Source organism: Mus musculus, chromosome 12 (genome assembly GCF_000001635.26).
Source record: "Mus musculus strain C57BL/6J chromosome 12, GRCm38.p6 C57BL/6J".
Lineage (NCBI taxonomy): Eukaryota > Metazoa > Chordata > Mammalia > Rodentia > Muridae > Mus > Mus musculus.
In genome coordinates this window covers 54042504-54057662 of record NC_000078.6, presented here as the reverse complement: position 1 = coordinate 54057662, position 15159 = coordinate 54042504, and the positions used below count along the sequence as shown (strand labels likewise).

Genomic DNA, 15159 nt, shown 5'->3' with positions numbered 1-15159 from the left:
GTCTGCAGCGGGGATATCAGTCTGTTACCCTAACAGATTGGTACATATTTGTCTTTAGAGATATGAAGTGGGGAAAAAAAAAGGAGAGAATGTGGTGTCTTCCTATTGGGCTGTTGTACAAAACCAAGCCAGGGTCTAAACAGTGAGTGAGTTGTGTCTCATGGAGTAGTAAGCAGTGCACTGAAGAGACGAGCACACATCAAAGCAGGCATTTAGCACCGCGCCTCCCAGAAGGACGTTGAGAGGTTTGCATATGCGTTAAAAAGCTGCAGTACTTGGTGTACTCAGGTAAGTCTAGAGTAACTAGGAAGTGGTGAGCTCATCGGGCAGGCCAGGCCTCACATTCACAGGATTGAACAAGGAGCTTCATTATCAGCATGCACTAGGAGGACACATCTGCACAATTCTTACCCCCTCACGGAGCTACCTCCATCAGTAGCGGTGGAGTGGAGAGACTGGAGCCTTTTGCTTGGGATTCAAAAATGATTTTTCGAATGCATTGAAGTGGAGTGTGTGTGTGTGTGTGTGTGTGTGTGTGTGTTTAAGTAAGTAAGGATGTGTGTGCTAAAATCATGCTTTCTACTTAATTCCACAGTTGGGTGCTTAGCTGTGGCCACTGGTTTTCTTCTTTCTACATTCACAAAACTGGCAGATGAAACATGAAAAAGAATACTGACTCTTTAATCTCTGCTTCTTCACCTAAGGCCCAAGGCAGGCTGACAGGAAACTTCATTCTGGAAACAGAATTTTTGAAAAAAAAAAAAAAAAATTCTGGATTACTTTTTTTTTTTTTTCTCTCCTCTGCTTTTGAAAACTGTAGCCTACTGGAGAAAGAACCTGACGCAAGCCTAAGACAAGAACAAATTTCTTTATCTAAAAAGTTATAGTCCTTGATGCTTACAGGAAGGTCACTGTTAAGGTTCACATGGGAGACGGCGTTGTAGCTGAAACCGTGTTAAGTGCTTTATTTACTTGCGATGAGGACAGTTTTTCATTTAGAACCACTCAGAGGATCAACTGACACTCTCACGCCAGGCACACTTTCCGATAGATTTTGCAATTAGTGAGCTAGAGATGTCTTTGATGGCAAGCATCCACAGGTTAGTCTTCTCCTCCTCCTCCTTTTTAAAAATCTACGTGCTGAGCAATATTTGGTAAAGTTGGATGAGAGTTGCTATTTAATGGGAGTTCCGAGCTTAAAGACAAGGGCCCATAGATGTTCTGCGAATGACTATGCATCAAATATGGATTCCCTCTTGCCCACTAATGACAGGCCCTGCCTGAGCCACTGTCTGTGGTTAACAACCTCAGAAGAGGTTTTTGTCCTCTCGCCCTGCCAATTGATAGATCTTTATTAACTGCTAATATTGAATCATGCAGAAAACTTTTCATTGATTTGGGACGTGTCAATTTGTTCGGCTTAAAAAATAAATTTCCTCCTCCTTCATGATAATGTACTGAATCGGAGTCCAGGCCTTTTCAAGCCTGATGGCACCAGTGTGGTGTTCTCAGACGGAATCAAAGGACGCTGGCACAAGTGACCCTGAGATCTTGAGGTTATTTTTAAAAAGTTTATGTATATGGGTGTTTTCCTGCACATATGTATGTGCACCACATGTTATGTCTGGTGTCTGTGGGCTACCTGGGTTTGGAGTTACAGACGGCACGTTGTGATCCAACAAGTGGGTGCTGGGACTCGAACCCTGGATCTCTGGAAGAGCAGTAAGTGTTCTAACCACTGCACCACTTCTACAGTCCTCAGAGTTTTTTCAAGCTATTTTTAATCCAACCAGGGAGTTTTAGTACTACTCATTCCTGCCCCTTCCAACATAAAATAGCGAGAGCTGGTGTTTTTCTGGCCTCTATACCTTTCTTTTTGAAAAGATTTGTTATATAAAGGAGAAGTACTGAACTCTCTAGCGTGGCACCAAGGAAGGATTCTGGCTCGGAACGAGGGAAATGGTAGGTTTCTTCAGTCACCTAGGAAGATTTTTTTTGAGTGCCTACTGTGGTAGGAGATTATGGTAAACAAAGTCAGTCCATGGGCCTGCTCACTGGAGGACAGTGTCAATTAGTGCTCATTAATCCCCGCCCCTAACACTGGGCAGTTGAGCTCCTGGAGGACTCTCCAGTGTGAAAACTGATTGAAATGTTTTCTTCGTTCTTCAACCAGGATTTCTCTCCAGTTGCCTTTGACTGGAGGGTGGAGTCTCACTTCCGCTTATCAGTTTATAATGTTGACAAGTATATGGAAACTGGCATGGTACATTGGCTATGGGGCAAGGAGTCTGACGTAGGCTGAGTGAAGTCTTTAAGAAGTTAGAATAGAGGCTGAGAGACTAAAGGGGAGTAAAGGAGGTAGAAGGGATGAAATGGACGTGTCTCTCCTCAGTGGACCCACATGTAACAAGGTATGGTTTAGTTGATATGCCCCACACAAAACTCCGTGAAGCCAGACAGGATATGGGCATTGACTGGGAACGGTTAGTCAACCTCACAATTGCAGGCAAACTCTTGTATACTAACCACACCCATGAAGTAAATTCTATGCTACTCAGCTGAACCTAGAAACATCTTAAAGGACCTTTTCTAATATGCAGACTGAATTTTTAAAGGGAAACTATAAAGATAAGTCACAAAAGATCAAGAACAGATGGCATAATAGAAAAGTGATGGGGTTGATTCTATTTAGTTTAGTTGACTTAGGTGGAATAGATGATTTAGAAGTATTGATTTTATTTTTTTGGATCATGTTTTATAAGAGCTGTTTTTAAAAGGACTATTTTTGATGTTGTATTAAAAAACACATAACAAAAGTAGCTACTACCTGAACTGGCAACCAGGGACGACAGTCCACTGGAGAGTTGAATTTATCAGTCAAATCAAAGTTGTAGCTTGCTCTCTGGGGAAAGCGATTTTGTATTCCATGCTTCTCCACACTTCTCTACTCCTGGAATGCCCTTGATACTCCCTGTATCTCCTGCCATCTTGGCTTCTTACCATCTATCCTCTTTCTAGGGCTAGGAAGTGTGCCTTGTCTGCGGCCTCTGGGGCTTCTTTTCCAGCTTCCCTTTGGATGTCCCCGCTTCTGGGATCTCTGTATTTCATTCATACATCTTAATAGTCTTCATTGTATGTTATATATTCAGAGTTGGCTGTCTCACGCTATCTTCCCCACCAGTATGTAAGCTTGGATGCCTTATTTTTAAATCTCCTAGTAATACCACAAGGTGTCGTATATGGTAAAAGTAGTCAGAAATGTTACATGAAGGAGAACAGGGAAAATATCCCTACTCTTATTCACACATGTAATAAAGTATTCATAGGAAAATATTACCCTGGGGAGAAACATCAAAGATTTCCTTTTCCTTCCTAAGCTAGACATCGTTACTTTTAATATAGTGTGTGTGCATGCGAGTATACCATGGACACGGGCTGCCTGCACAGGTCCCTGAAACTGGAGTTGCAGATAGGTTTTAGCCACCCTGGGTGCTGGGAACTAATCCCAGGTCCTCTGCAAAAGGAGCAAATTTATTTATTTATTTATTTATTTATTTATTTCCACCGAGCCATCTCTCCGGTTCTAGTTTATATCATTTTTAAAAAGTCAAGTTTATCAGATAATTATACACTCGTTTCATTTGAACATTGATTGAGATACCTTCAATCAGTGTGCTTACGTGCCACTATCATCAACGAAATCACTCCAACTCTAGAGGAAAAGGAACTTGAGCTGATTAGTTGGTTTGTGTTGACTCCTAAATGCCAGCCTGGTCAGCATTGCTCAGTCTTCACACTGAAGGGAGTTGGCAAGCGATCGTGGACTTACAAACCCTGGGCTCTGATTCAGTATATTTGGCATGGGCCTGAAGCAGTACATGTGTGCAAGCTCTTTGCACATGTCCACACTGCTCATGAACAGGCTGACACCCGAGACAAGCACTCGACTGGTGAGCAGTCCCACTTGCTGGCTTTGCTCTATGTACTTGCCTGCCATGGACTTGAAAAGCCCAAAATCAACACTTGCCTCAAGAAGAAAGATACAAACTACTAACCCTAATTCATTCCTGCCTAGAAACCCGGTGCTTTCTTGCCGGCCTGTGGCAGTGTCTGCGGCTAAGGAACAGACAATGTAGATCCACTTGGCTTTCGGGAGAAAGGCAGCTGTGGTAGCTATTCACTGTGTTTTCTTCCATGGGAATTTTCATATTCATAAGGGAGAAGAGAAAAAAAAATCACTCACTTTGGGAAAAAGTCCAGGCAATGGCCAGGTTGTAGCAAAATCCCTGAAGACCCAACCCAGAGGAAGCACTGAGATGAGTGAACAGTGGAGATCCCCTAGTGCAATCTGTCGTTGGCCCACCCATCAAACTTTATTCCTTCCTGTCTTCCCTCACTTGCCTCTCCCTTTCCTGTGAGCTATGGCTGCATACCCAAATCAACAATTAAATTCCCCCTTTGTTTGTGTGGCAGATGACAAATGCATGGAGGACATCTTGTGTTGCCTAGGCAGGCAGGGCACTTACTTTGATTGATGTTCAGTTGTAGAAAAAAATGAGCTGGGAAGGAATTACAATGGAGGGCCTGCAGACTGGAAGGGGATATACTAATTAGTCCTGCATTAAGCAGTCTGCTTGCATTTGGCGATGAGACGCCTTCAGGAGGGAAGTGTAGGGGTTATTGATGCAAAACAGCATGGAATGCATTATGCCAGGTAGCTGTATAGTCACGTTGCTAAAAAATGTATTAAGAAGCAAGCAGTATGGCTACCGTGTGTTGCTTGAACACTCGCCCTTAAGTATAGTGGGTCAGCCACCCGTTTTATTTCCACTTGGTCCTGTAGGCAACAGGGCAGGCCTTTTGTTTCTCTGGAAAGGCATTTGGAGGTTTTGTCATCCTGGAGGGGAAGCAGCCACTGTCTGTAGCTCACGCTTTCTTTCTTTGAATCCCACTGCAGAGTCATTGAGTGTTGCCGGTGGAACACGATGTCACCAGGTGAAAGAAAGACAAGTCTCTTGTCTCTCCGTAAGGTTTTAGAGAGTTGTTGATCTGACCTAGGAAGAACCCTAGGGGCTGGATCAAGAAAACAGCTCAGACTCTAGGCGAAGGCTTCATCAGTAGCAATAAAGACAAATGCCAAGCATATGCCTGCATGTGGCTTAGCCGTCCATGCTTTAGGTTATAGGCAGACAGAGTGCTGTGTGCTGAAACATCGTATAATTCAAGGGTGACCCAGGTGCTCTTAGGTAGCTGGAACAGGTGATCTAGGGGACATGAATGGTCATCTCCAGGTTACGGTCTCCTGAGCAATGGAAGACGAGAGGGCAGTGCAGAGAGAAAGGTCCCCAAATAATCACTGCCATATGCAGTTTAAAATTCAAACCCTGAAATGGTGATTTAGCCAATTTGACCTGAAGAACCAACGAAACTGGGCTTAATGAAAAGAAGTCACAGAGGTCTTTTGTCACAGTGGGAAATAAACAGACTTGAAACTCCCTTGACTTTCAAGCCATGGTCACTAGGGAGACTAAACGTGCACTCCTGGTAATCCTCCTGCCTCAGCCTCTCCACAGGGATGTCAGATGCAAGTCACCAAGCCTTGCTAACAATGTGACACTGTAGGTGGAGATCTATCTAGCTAACACCAGGTACCTTGAACCGGCCCAGTGGGAGGCAGGTGGCCTTGTGTTCTCCGTGTCCTTTCAGAGTCATGAGATCCTGGTGCAGCGGAAGATCTCTCTTTACTTTTCTGATTCTAGGGACACGTTCATTTATGGATTTACAGGCACCTATGCTGAGAAGAGATGCCAATGATAAAGGCAGGATTTCTAGTCCTCAAAGACATCTGAGCCCCCTCTTCTTTAAGTCTTATCTGTGACTCAGAGCACAAGACAGATATCAGAATATCTGAAGTATGATCAGATGTCTGAAACCCACCTTTCACAGACAGATCCAGGAACTGTGCCAATAGCTCTAGGAAGAAAAGCTAAATAGTTAATGTGGTTTATTTTTTAACCACCCCTTTGTTTTAGAATTCTATCTTATTCTTGAACTGAGTCTATGTCACTGTGACCTTCTCCTGCCAGGAAGGCACAGTTGAGGCCTCCTTCAGTAATAGCCTAGGGCTTTGGACAAGGAAGATGCTGTGCTGGCTTCTTGCCTTTCCTTCCAGTGTTTACACAACCAAGGCTTATTACATGCTCTGTCATTTTGTTACTGGGCTGGCTTTGGTCTGAGAATTAGGTAAACATCAGACATTCCATCACACAATTTCAAACTCAATCTTACTTTATAATGATGTTAATGTTTATTGTACCAAGTGGGATGCATTTGTATATTTCAGCATCTTATTTCAGTCAGAGAATGCAAAACCTGACATTGGAATCAGCTTGATGTGTGTGTGTGTGTGTGTGTGTGTGTGTGTGTGTGTGTGTGTGTGTGTGAGAGAGAGAGAGAGAGAGAGAGAGAGAGAGAGGGGGGGGGGGATTGAAGATATTAAGCACTACAAGAACATTGGAATTTCAATCTGATTAGGATCAAAATTCTGCAGGATCAAAACAGTCCTTTTCCTCCCCCTACAGTTTGACTAATTGTGCGCTACTTGACATTGTGTGAGGTTACTCCACAGCATGATAGCTAAACATGTGAAGTATATTTTGCTTTACAGAATTGTAAGGCCATTCTGTTTGTTTTTTATGTGTTTAAGGTTATTAAAAGAACTCAAAACGAGAAGGCATGTATATGTGTTAACAGTATGAACTCAATCATTGTTAGCAGGCTAAGTCATAAAGCAATAGCCAGTATGTCAATGTCAGGTAATGAAAAAAAAAAAATCACAGAATTTGAAAGCATACTGTCTCTGTTTATCATCGGCCAAGATAGCAGAAGAATTCGGAGAACCTCATGATGGTAGATGGTAGTGTAGTTTGTTTTCTAGCACTTATAAATTATTCTGGCTTCTGAAAATAAGACAAGAGTGGCTGGGACAAAAATGACATCAAGCACATGTATTGGGGATGATTGCCCCTTGGGAAGAAGTGAGCTGCCTGGCCTCAAACTCCTCTGGAATTGTGTTTCTTCAAGTTGTATATCAACATGGTGTTTTCCAAATAAGGCTCAAGGATGACAAAGTTCTTTTACAACCAGCACCAGGTTTCTGAATTTAGACCTCAATTAAGGCTCCCAAATGAGAAATCACTCCCTGCTCCGGCCCCCACCCCATCTCCTCATCCCGTCTCTCCTCTTCCTTGCCAACATGGAGGTAGGGGTAGGGTAGTGTCTTGAAAACAATATATTCATTTAAAAAATCTATACCTCTGGACTGTGGCATTCCAGAAATATATCCACTGGTCTCTTCAGAGATCTGTATTTTTTTTTTTTTTTACATTTTTTTTCCCCTGAATTCCCAGCAACAAAGAACCTGATGCTTCTGTTCAGGAAACAACATCATTTTCCTCCCCAATTAATTGAAGAGCCATCTGCTTCTGTGATACATAACACCCATTCATTCTTAGCAACAAGTGTGCTCCCCGACTCCCTGGGGAGTGATACCAAGGCACGTGCCTAGCGTTGGGAGTAGATTGCACTAGAGAGCATCCTGTGTTCAGGCTGTGCCCAGAGACACAGATGTACAGAATCTGACATTGAATTTGATTCCATATCAGTGCTGCTAATGTAGAGTTAAAAACATCATAACATAGTGCTGATCACAGAGACACTTGGGCTAGCTCCGTCTCCATCAGACTTGGAAGAGTTGAGACTGAAGAACTCATTGCACAGGACTAGATATCTGGGGTGGAGCTCTTCTCAGCTGAAACAAGAAGGGGCAAAAACTACCAGTCTGGTCTATGGGACATAAAGCCCTCACCTCGAACTGGACTATTTTCACTGGTAGCACCATGCCTGCACTGAAAGTCGGGCTTCTGAACTATGTAGAACCTTTGGAGAATGTAGCTGGTAGGGCTCCTCTTTCAGGAAGTCTCTAGGATGGCCATATGCTTGGAAGAGGGAACTTCCACCAGTCCACAGCTTCCTGGACCTTTTTATTGTGCAGAAGCAGGCTGGTGGACTCTGAGAGAAACTTGCTTGCCGAGTCTGTATGTGAGTTGTTGCTTAGACTTAACCAGAGTGTGGCTGCTCCTCCTGACTGCCATTCTACAGAAGATCTTGGTCCAGTCTGAGGCCAGGATTCCAGAGCAGGACTCAGAATGAAGACCAACCTCTTCTTTCTAGAGCCTGGAAGCTGGAGGCTCCTCTGTAGGGGCTTCCCTAGGAAGAGACTGCTGTCATCAGGTGATGATCACGTAGGTGCCCTGCCTCTGCCTTCCAGGGCTTTGCCCTAACCTAGTTTTTGTGGCTAGGCAAGCAGGCATTTTTTTTTTTTTTTTTTTTTTTTTTTAATGAGGCTCTGGCCTATTTGAACTTGTGTTCTCTATAGTTTGGAACTGAAACCACAAATTTCAAAGTGGAAATTGATGTCTAGGAAATGAAAGGGACAAGGAAGAATTTAAGACAGGTGATCTCTCTGTCTACTTGCTGTGAGTGAAAGCAACCACACAGTTCTACAAGGGTGCCTGGAGATCCCACAATGCCTCTGGGCCCAATGTTCAGCTTTCAATATAATACTAAATATCAGCTGAAATTATTTAATCTCACTTTCTCTCACTGGATGACAGTTGTTTCAGATATAGGCAAGAGACATGAAGGGGCAAGTCACCACTGAGTCCCATGAAGTCAGAGACAGGCCGACAAATGACACTGCCCAGGCTACTTCCCTAGAAGGGTACTTACAGTCCAGGTGACTGTGCCTGATGCCTTCTACATCTTCGGCATGGATGAAGTGGTAGCATCTTTTCCCTACGATGTCTACAGGGGTCAGATCCATGTAATCACTAATCCTACAAAGAGAACAACAGAGACTGGAACTCAGAGAGGAGGAGACTAGAGAGGGTGTGAAATACTGCATGAAGCTGATCTCGAAACATCTCCCTCGTGCCAAGTACCTGCGAGGATACAGCACTTTGAGCAAGTGCTGTCAGGAGAGAAGGTTATTTCTGTGGTGTATAACAACATTTTTATTAAATTTTGGATATGTTGCTAGATCAAGCAATTGTATTTAAGTAATTAGGTAGGTTTTTTCCTTGGCATCCGAATGCACATTTGGACAACGTAATTCCATGAAATTATTGAGGGACTGTAACAATGCAAGATATTCATTACAGGACAAGATAATTCAAGGTTACATAATAAAATAAAAACATGTTACGTTTATACCAAGTGATTAGAGACACCTTTCATTTAAGCAGATTGGTCTTCTGTTGGGTATTTCCATGAAAAAGGGATTCAGCTGCTGCTTGGCACGAAGTCCAAATTGGCATTTCAAGGGATATAATTTAAATGCTGAGACATACAGATGCCTAGGGTATTATCGTTTTTAGTCTCAGTCATTTGGGAGCTCAGCTTTCACTCCTGGCTCTTTTAACTGGGACTTTGTGGTAGATTCTACACTGAAAGTTTAAAACCATTTCAGCAGCTCTTCTGGGCCTGTGCTTGACAGTATGTGTGTACCAGTGCCCATAGTTAATTAAATTGTCCAGCATCCTCAGGTAGGACACAGAAATCCAGACCCAAACTATAGAACATGTGGGGAAATCTGCCTTGTTTATATAGGCATGTATAAAATGCTAATTGCTTTCTACAGCAATCATTTTGGTTGGTTAAAAAAAAAAGATTTTGTTTAACTTATTTTACTGTCCCTTTAGAAATTACTTCTGACACAGGATCTATTCAGATGTGAAACACATATTTGGAAATGTTATCTTTAAAAGACATGGGATTAGTGTTGGAGAACTGTGTCTGATTCACAAGGCAGGGAGCTAATAAGGTCTGGTAACACAAAAACATCATGGAGTTAGCTGGGCGTGGTGACACATGCTTGTCACCCCAGCACCTGGGAGGCAGAGGTTCCAAGATAGCCACAGCCACATAGTGAGACACTGTCTCAGAAAACAAAAACAACAAAAACAAATAAACAAGCACTATAAATAAATGTAAGAGTATAATTAAAATATACTCCTCAATGGGGTAAGTGGATTTCTCAATGTTTAGTGATTGAAATAATCATTTTGACCAAACTAGAATTATTAGTGAGAGAAGATTTCTTAGGAAAATGAAAATGAATTCTTGGAGCATTTGTGGTACAAAACAGATTGGTGGTTCTGTTTACTAGCTTGTTTTCCCAAGTATACATAAACAGCCACTTTCTAAAAAAAAAAAAGTTAGATGTCATTAAAAGACCCTCTTTGGTGTCTGTGAAGTCTGCCAGCTCCTGAAAGCATTAGATGTTAGCGTTGCCCTGGGCCATCCTGCAGACTGCAGAAGAATCGCCAAGGAGCAAGCTTAGTTTCTAGTTAACAATTCCCTAATTAAATAAGAAACCACAGGAAAAAGCCTCGTTCTTTGGGGAAGGCGTTCTCTTTTATTTGAATGAACACCTTCAAAAAAGAAAAAAAAAATTCGGGATCAAGCCCTTTCAGAGAACCATACATAGCCTGCTGTGGGGAATTCGACCAGCTTCAGCAGTAAAGAATAGACCAGTAAGAGCTAGGAGTGGCAGGCCAGAAGAGTAGCTATCCTTCCTGTTTCTCAGCTCCCTCACCTGTAAATCACCTCAGGCTATGGTGAGGAGGGTCATGGGTGGAGTGACATTAGCACTGTCCCCAGCTTGGCGCATGGCAGCTTTTCTGTAACCCAAACATGCCATTGCCCTTAGTAAAGGACATTTCCAGATTGCTGTCTTCATTTGGGAGAGAATGATGCATTGTATCAGCGGATGGGGTATTTTGGGGGGTAGGGTGGGGGAAGAAAAAAGCTAAGAGCAGGTCACAGACAAGAATCTCAATTGCTAGAATGGGACATTGAAAGCTTGCTAAAAAAAAAAAAAATTAGTCACTTGATCACAACAAACAGTGGTGGCGCATGCCTTTAATCTGAGCACTTGGGAGGCAGAGGCAGGCAGATTTCTGAGTTTGAGGCTAGCCTGGTCTATAGAGTGAGTTCCAGGACAGCCAGGGCTACACAGAGAAACCCTGTCTCAAAAAAAAACACAAAAAACAAAAAACAAAACAAAACAACAACAACAAAAAAACAACAACAACAACCCAAGAAAAAAGAAAAGAAAAAAAAAAAAAAGAAAAGAAAATCTGTGGCATTGGATAGGACAACCATTGGAAATTTGGCATTGGTTTTTGGAAGGTGTGGTGATGGTGGAGCTGAGCCCAGCCTGAGGTGTGATCTATTCTGGAATTGCTCTCCTTTCTGTCCCTCCATTGGTTTCCTTCTCTGTCCTGCAGCCTACTTAGAGACTAAATGGCTTTGTAAATGCTAATTGTGTTCTTCCATTGTGTGTATATATGGAAAGTTCCTCAGGGAGGTTATTCTGACTGGTTTCTTGCCATTCACCATGGCCACTAAAGAAAAATCAAAGGCTGGGAGACGGCACAGGCTATTGCTAAGTCAGGGGCTGCGACTCTTTAATTCAAACTTGCCCAGGCTGACAGGAGCAGGAGCAAGCTCTTACCTATGGAGCAGGCTGACCTGAGACTGTAGGGTGATGACTAGATACACTTGGCCAAAGTCAGAGGCCACTCCTGCCCATCCTTCTGGCTGACTTGTCTTTCCTGGTCTCCTGTGTCCTCTCCAGAACACCACTGACACACCCAAGTGTATGGTCATGGTGATGAAGACTTTATAAATGTCAACAAAACTTGAGCAGATTTAGGCATAATTACTGCATAATAAAGACAGGTACATGATGCTGTCTGCACTCCTGAGCATCGGAGGTCAGATAAATTCTTTCTTCCCATTTAGTCCCTGGCTGGAAATAGGAGACCAATCCCAAAGCAATCTCAGCTTTAGTAGCAGTTCCCAGTAGACTGGGTGGACGCAGGCGCTTTTGGCCTTCCTCTTGGCTAGGATCTGCAGAGGTTAATTACCCAGGCCACTTGACCATTCTGCTCTCTGGTTTCCTGTGTGAAGGCGTTCACAGGGCTCAGGGGACATATATTGCCTTCAAACCTGACAACAATCTATGGCCAGAAAGCATCCTCCCTCAACTGTCTCAGTAATGCTCCTGGCAGCACCAGGAGATGGACAGTTTTGCAGCCCCTCCTCCCCTCACTCTGCATCCTGATTCCCTCTTCACATCAGTCAGATGGGCTGGTGACTTCCAGGTGAAAGGTCTGTAAGGTGCACCATCTTCGATCTCTGTCCCTTGCTTTGTGCTTAATGGAAAAAGTGAACTTTCAAACCATAGACTAAAATGTCCCTTTTGTAAAAGCTCAGTCTTGGAAACGAACTGCCAACCCATTTCTAGGATGAGTCACCTTTTTTTTTTTTTTTTTTTTTTAATTTATAAAAGAAAACTCCTCGGGATGACAAAGCTTTACTTAATAGTGTTGCAAATTCCTTTTGCAGCAGCGGATTTCCTCTGGGGGCCTCAGATTCTCATTTGTCCTGTGCTAAGTGTCTGCGAGGACACTGCCCAACAGGATGCCAGGCCCTTGAATTAGCGGGAAGCAGGTCACCCAGAGGCACAGGAGATGCCTTTCACTGCATCCTTTTGCCAATAATACCCCATCCCTGCTCTGTACTTGGGTCCTCAGCCAAAATGGGCTTTTTTTTTTTTTTTTTTTTTTTAATAGCGGATGGATGTCTGGGTATCCCAATTCATTCAATTGTTGTCCCAAATGTAAATCAGGGAAACAATGTACGTTTTAAATAAAAAGCATGTTTGGTGTCAGTCCAAGCAGCCATTAAAAACAAGATCAGGATTTATAATGAGCCTCACTGGGGAAGTAAAATCTTTCAGGCAGCCGAAACCAAACCTTCACCAGTGGGCAGTGCGCGCAGCGGGCAAATGAACATGAAAACAAAGTACCTATTTTCACAGTAAATGATATTGAGATCCATGTTTACTCGAGTGACGAACATATGGCAGTCAATTCTGACTTCATTGATCGTAGGGGGAGGCAAGGCGTGAGCCACAACCACCAGACCCATGATTTGGCTGGGGACGGTCCTCCCGTGGGACAGCGACACTCTGAGGCGAAGCCGGCCTGTTATGTGAATCACCTGGAAAAATAAAATCAAGTACAGGACACCAGTCAAATATACATCCCAGAACTAAAGATTATTTCTTCTGAGGGAATCTCACTGGGAACAATTGATATTAGGTTGTATCTTCTACAGTCCTAACGGCTGTCATCAAACCTTCGCCTACTCATGGAGAAGCACAGAGAACACATGCTATGACACTTTTTCAGGCAGTGTTATTATAGTGCTGTTTTTTTTTAAAGGACTCCCTCCTCTTACACATTTATAGAAAATTCATTATCAGATCCTATGAATAAGATGCTGAGCACTGAGCTAGCTGCAGCAGGAAATATTTGAATTATTAGCCTTGTTAGTAAAAGATGTCTTTCTCTCTCCGATTTTGTAGTGAGAGAGATTACATGGCCATCTGCTTTCTGGAAGTCGTGGCTCAGATATTTCCCATATTCAGACGATTCAGTCATTTTTACCAAAGTCTGAATAACAGACTCAGGGCTTCGACATGAATGGGGTCTTTTGATAACAGACATTTCTCATTGGGCAGTGCTAGGTTACCAGGGGCTCAGTGACGCTGGGCATTTTGGCCTCTGATGCTTTCCTTGAGCTCACACTCAGGTAGAGTCAGGAAGATGCACAGCATTCTTATGGCACGTCAGAGGTACCTGCCTAGGGACTCTGGGGGCAGTATTGGTCTGAATTGTTTCATTTATGAGCTGAAGTATACATAATACCCAGGATCATCAGAGGAGAAGCACAGGTTCAGCTTCTAGAAGTGATACACTAGAGAAACAAAACCATAAATGGGTGAAAACCATGATGGGTTTCTATGGCTGTGCTCTGAGAAGACAGGAATGGGGTGTATCTGTCAGGGCTTGGAAAGTGTTCATGTATGTACATACGTGTGCATGTGTGTGCGTGTGTGTGTGCGTGTGAACTCTTGCTGCATTCTGAGGCCCCTGTTGTTCTGGGTGGATCGCAACAACAAGGCCCAACAGGAGACCCCTGTGGTTCGGTCTACAAGAAGCCCAGTTCAGTGGTTGAGTTTCCACATCTGCTCTGCTCTCCAGAACCATCATGGTGGATCATCACTCCACCTATCTCGATGCCACATTTGCTCCCTTGCCATGAGGAAGCAAAGTGGGGCGGGGAGTGGGGTGGGGTGGGGGTGGGGTAGTGTCAGTCTCCCTTGCCTCGCCTCTCTGGAGCAGTACCATCTGGAGCCTGCTCTCCTTCCCAGGGTCTCAGCCAGCGATGCCTTTTCCATTTTATTTTTTGCTTCCCTTTAAGTTATTCTGTTTTCCAAAAGCAATGCACACTCCTGTCAGTCAGGAAGAGGGATCAAAGCTTCCGGGGCTGCCCTTCAGAGTCCTGGCTGTTGTAAATAATACGTCTACCCTGTCACCCTTCACATGAACGCCCAGAGCCAAGGAGTGGGAAACCCCAGCCAGGAGGAGTATTTAGGTTATTTCAGCAGTGGATTTTCGACCACCCACATTTGAAGTTGAGTAAATTTATACTTAATGCACCTTTGCTTTAAGCTTTGGTCAGATGAGCCACTTTATGAATATTTGAAGCCGTTCCTGGAGGCAAGGGTGCTAAAACACCATCAGAGACACACATTTTTTTTTTTTTTTTGTCTGCAAGACCTCATTAACTAATAAAGAAATAGCTAAAAGAAACAGGATTAACTTCACAGGAGGGATGTTACAGTCCCATCCTCTCCCAGCTAGGCTTACATAGATGCTCATTTATCATGATCTGTCCTGTTTTATCAGGAAAACTCAGCTTCTTAGAAACTCGGAGATCTATAAATGCTCAGAAAAACACACACCCAGAAATGATATACCAAATAATCCCTGCTTGGCATTCCGTTCTAAAGCAATTTCAAGGCATCTGGGCAGATACGGCTTAGGAGAGGCTGTGTCGCGTTTGCCTGTCCTCTGAGCTCCAAGCTTCACTGTGGCCATTGTGATATTGAAAGACAGACAGATCAGGGTCCAGTTAGGTTGAGACTTGCAAAATTTTCTGATTCTGTTACCTGAGGCAAAG

At 43.5% G+C, this 15159-nt stretch overlaps 1 protein-coding gene across 25 annotated transcripts in view; it reads right to left on the bottom strand.

Moving 5' to 3' along the window:
• Npas3 (neuronal PAS domain protein 3) overlaps positions 1 to 15159 on the bottom strand; it is an 824148-nt gene that overhangs the window by 14511 nt on the left and 794478 nt on the right. For all 25 annotated transcript variants that reach the window (XM_006515941.3, XM_030246748.1, XM_006515942.3 and 22 more), the window contains 2 exons: positions 12938 to 13131; positions 8791 to 8897 (listed from right to left, as the gene is read on the bottom strand). In XM_006515941.3, coding sequence (XP_006516004.1) covers positions 8791 to 8897; positions 12938 to 13131 — 301 coding nt within the window. The remainder of the gene's footprint in view (positions 1 to 8790; positions 8898 to 12937; positions 13132 to 15159) is intronic.